This window comes from Cardiocondyla obscurior, linkage group LG05 (genome assembly GCF_019399895.1).
Source record: "Cardiocondyla obscurior isolate alpha-2009 linkage group LG05, Cobs3.1, whole genome shotgun sequence".
In the NCBI taxonomy this organism is placed as follows: Eukaryota; Metazoa; Arthropoda; class Insecta; order Hymenoptera; family Formicidae; genus Cardiocondyla; species Cardiocondyla obscurior.
Window position 1 is genome coordinate 5,521,324 of NC_091868.1, and position 2,890 is coordinate 5,524,213.

At 40.5% G+C, this 2,890-nt stretch overlaps 1 protein-coding gene across 7 annotated transcripts in view; it reads right to left on the reverse strand.

Annotated features, from left to right (window-relative positions):
- Nucleotides 1–577: 577 nt before the first annotated feature.
- LOC139102570 (ras-related protein Rab-37) overlaps nucleotides 578–2,890 on the reverse strand; it is a 119,224-nt gene continuing 116,911 nt past the window's right edge. For all 7 annotated transcript variants that reach the window (XM_070656569.1, XM_070656570.1, XM_070656571.1 and 4 more), the window contains one exon: nucleotides 578–2,624. In XM_070656569.1, the coding sequence (XP_070512670.1) occupies nucleotides 2,507–2,624 (118 nt within the window). In that variant the 3' untranslated portion in view covers nucleotides 578–2,506. The remainder of the gene's footprint in view (nucleotides 2,625–2,890) is intronic.

A 2,890-nucleotide genomic window follows, 5' to 3' on the forward strand; every position in this document is an offset into this window, starting at 1 on the left:
TTCGCTCGACGATGACGCGACAGTCATTCTCGTCGCCGGAGTGACGCTTTGCACATACATGAGCAATGAACGAACTCTTAGGTATTATAACATTAAATATAATTAATTGTCAATATTATATCTGAAAAAATCCGCGTTAGATCGAATTGAATTTACTGCTGCCGCTTTTTCCGATGCAGATTGATCGTCTCATCTGGTCATTTCGTGTCACGAAAGCGTCAGCTTCCTGATTACAATTTACAAAGAAAAAAGGTAATTTAATCATGCGCTCACGTAAGGGTTTGAAAGATTCGAAGTAAAAAAAATATTAAATACAATTTAATAGTATGTTAGACTTCGCGTCAGTCGACTGCTATTACTATCTTCGATTTGGTCAAGTCCCATCAGAAGTATCAGTACGATGTGTCGCCGGCGATATTGGCGTCCCGTTTTGGAGCTTCTCGGAACTAAATAAAATTTAAATTAGCCGAGCAATTTCCTTTAGTTCCGAGAAATCCCAAAACGCGACGCCACTGCCACCGACGCGAGTCGTCGCTGAAGTATTACGACGCTCCGGATTGAAATAAAAGCCACTCAGTACGCTTGGTCAACTTTTATTCCATATAATTCTTCTGATATACATCTGATATACACGAAATTGTCATTTGTACACTGCAGGTGAGACATATTTGCATGTCATATACATCAGAATGTAACATACGCGATATATTTCATCGATCTCTTGCCGGCTCCTACTTCTCATCTCGGATTTCCGTTCGCTATAAAATTAACGGCGCGCTCGCGCTCATTTCCCGGGTACTTTCTCGCAAAATACAGGCTTAGAAAAATCAAATGCGATCGAGCCGTCCCTCGCGGTAACATTGATAGAGCTTTGTTAAACAGTGTTAAGCTTATTGACTCTTCAACGGACAGCGATCCTCAACTTTGCTTAGAACTCTGACACGATAACGATTGATAAACTCTCCACTGATTCTTAAGCTACACTACGAATGACCGTTTTCTCATTGTGTTCAACTGACGTTCGTTAACGTCTTTTATATATGTATATATATATTCTATTACATAGATGTTAATTTGTCGATTACAAAACATGATAGTGACCGCGAAACGCCGCCGGATTCCTATGAAACATCTAGATCAGCAGTCGTAGCTTGTCGCGAGTCGGTCCGAGGCAAACGGCATCCGGCGAAGTAGTATTGGTAGTAAACGCTATATCTACTCTAAAAAAAGATTTCACGGCCCGACGATGACGGCGGCGACGATTTTGGACTCGTTAGAAATGACCGTCACCCTTTTTCCATTCACCTCATTTCCGCCTTACGGTTTCTTTCTCTTCGGAGCTATCAGTTTATTTGGCGATTATTTTTATAGAAGTAACGCTCTCTCTCACCCGTAAAAAATAAAAGAAAATAGAAGGAAGAAAAGAGAGAGGAGGGAAACGACCGCCTTTTAAGAGCACGTCTCTTAACTCCGTTCAACGGAGTCGTTCTTCCGCCGCTCTTCCTACGAGATGTAATTTCTTTCTTTCTGTTATTCCTCCCTCTCTCTTTCGACACGCACTACTTCGCAACTTAGTACGTCGGCTGAGCTTGCATTGACATTTTATTCGCTCACGCAGGCACCGCGAGAGAAATGCACCGCACCGAGCTACAACTCGTAACGAGCACATTGTATGCAAATCGAAGATTATTCGCGCTCCTTTGTTGCGAACAGCGAACGCTAATACAGCAGAACGTAACGAACGATTATAGAATCGATATACAACAACCGGCGTTACAACTTGTGCCCAACAACGGTTTAATAATTGCGCTAAACGCTTAATGATATATTTTCTTTATGTATATATATATATATATTTCTATACGCAAATGTACGCGGATGTAGCGCACACGAAATTAGAACCATCAAGCTGAAGCCTTACCTACGGGGGGGTATCCTGCGTGAAACTTTCTCTATCTCCTTAGAGCTATTCACATTAATATACAGCGTGTGCACGAGTAATCATTGACACATTGTTGCTTATGTTTAACTAACGAGAACTCCGCATATCCCCCTGACATTATCCCAAAAAAAGAAAAAAAAAAATTCAACTCTCGAATCTGAAATTCTTCTAAAAGCGCAAACAGTTTCGTACTCGTCGGTCCTTCGATATCGCAATTTAATATAGCAGCGCTTAAGATTCACGTTGATCAAAATAGGTTTCGCGTTTTCCAAAAATATTTACCGTGGTTTCGATTTCAATTCACCCAACGAACTCGGATCTGATCTGTCCGCGTTGCGGTCCACTTGCCAAGTTTGCTCTATGAATCGAGTATAAAATTTATACTATCTCGCAATGAACGCCACAACGATGCTCTCTCACGCGGAAATCAAATAAATGCCTGGCTCACGACGGCAATTTCGCCGCCGTATCTCATCGTGACCAACGCGCCTCCGGTTAGATTTAGTGTGTCCACGTGTCCTTTAATTTAACGTAAAAAAAAAAGAATAAAAAAAGGAAAGCTGTTCAGGTTGTCAGGCAGCTGGAGTTAAAGCAGGAGCTTCGCTGTGACTGCTGGCGCACGTAGTCCTGAACGTTGAATTTTGTCCCATCGGAATCGTCACTTTTTCTAGCCTTCAGGTCTCTGAAATTAGTCAGTGTCAGTTTAGCTATTCCAATTTATCCAGCCTAACTCTGCCCCCTCAAAAAAAAAAAAAAATTGCACAAAACGCTTTTCAAAACTTCGTTAATATTTATTTCATTTATTCTTAATCTGCAAAAAATATTCCTCTCTTCAGAGAAACAATTTAATTAAATTAATAAACATTAATAAAGCATTAACATTGCTGTTGTGATGTGAAATTAGCTAAAAATCTTATTCTGTATTCGCAGATTTTATTAAGATCTTAC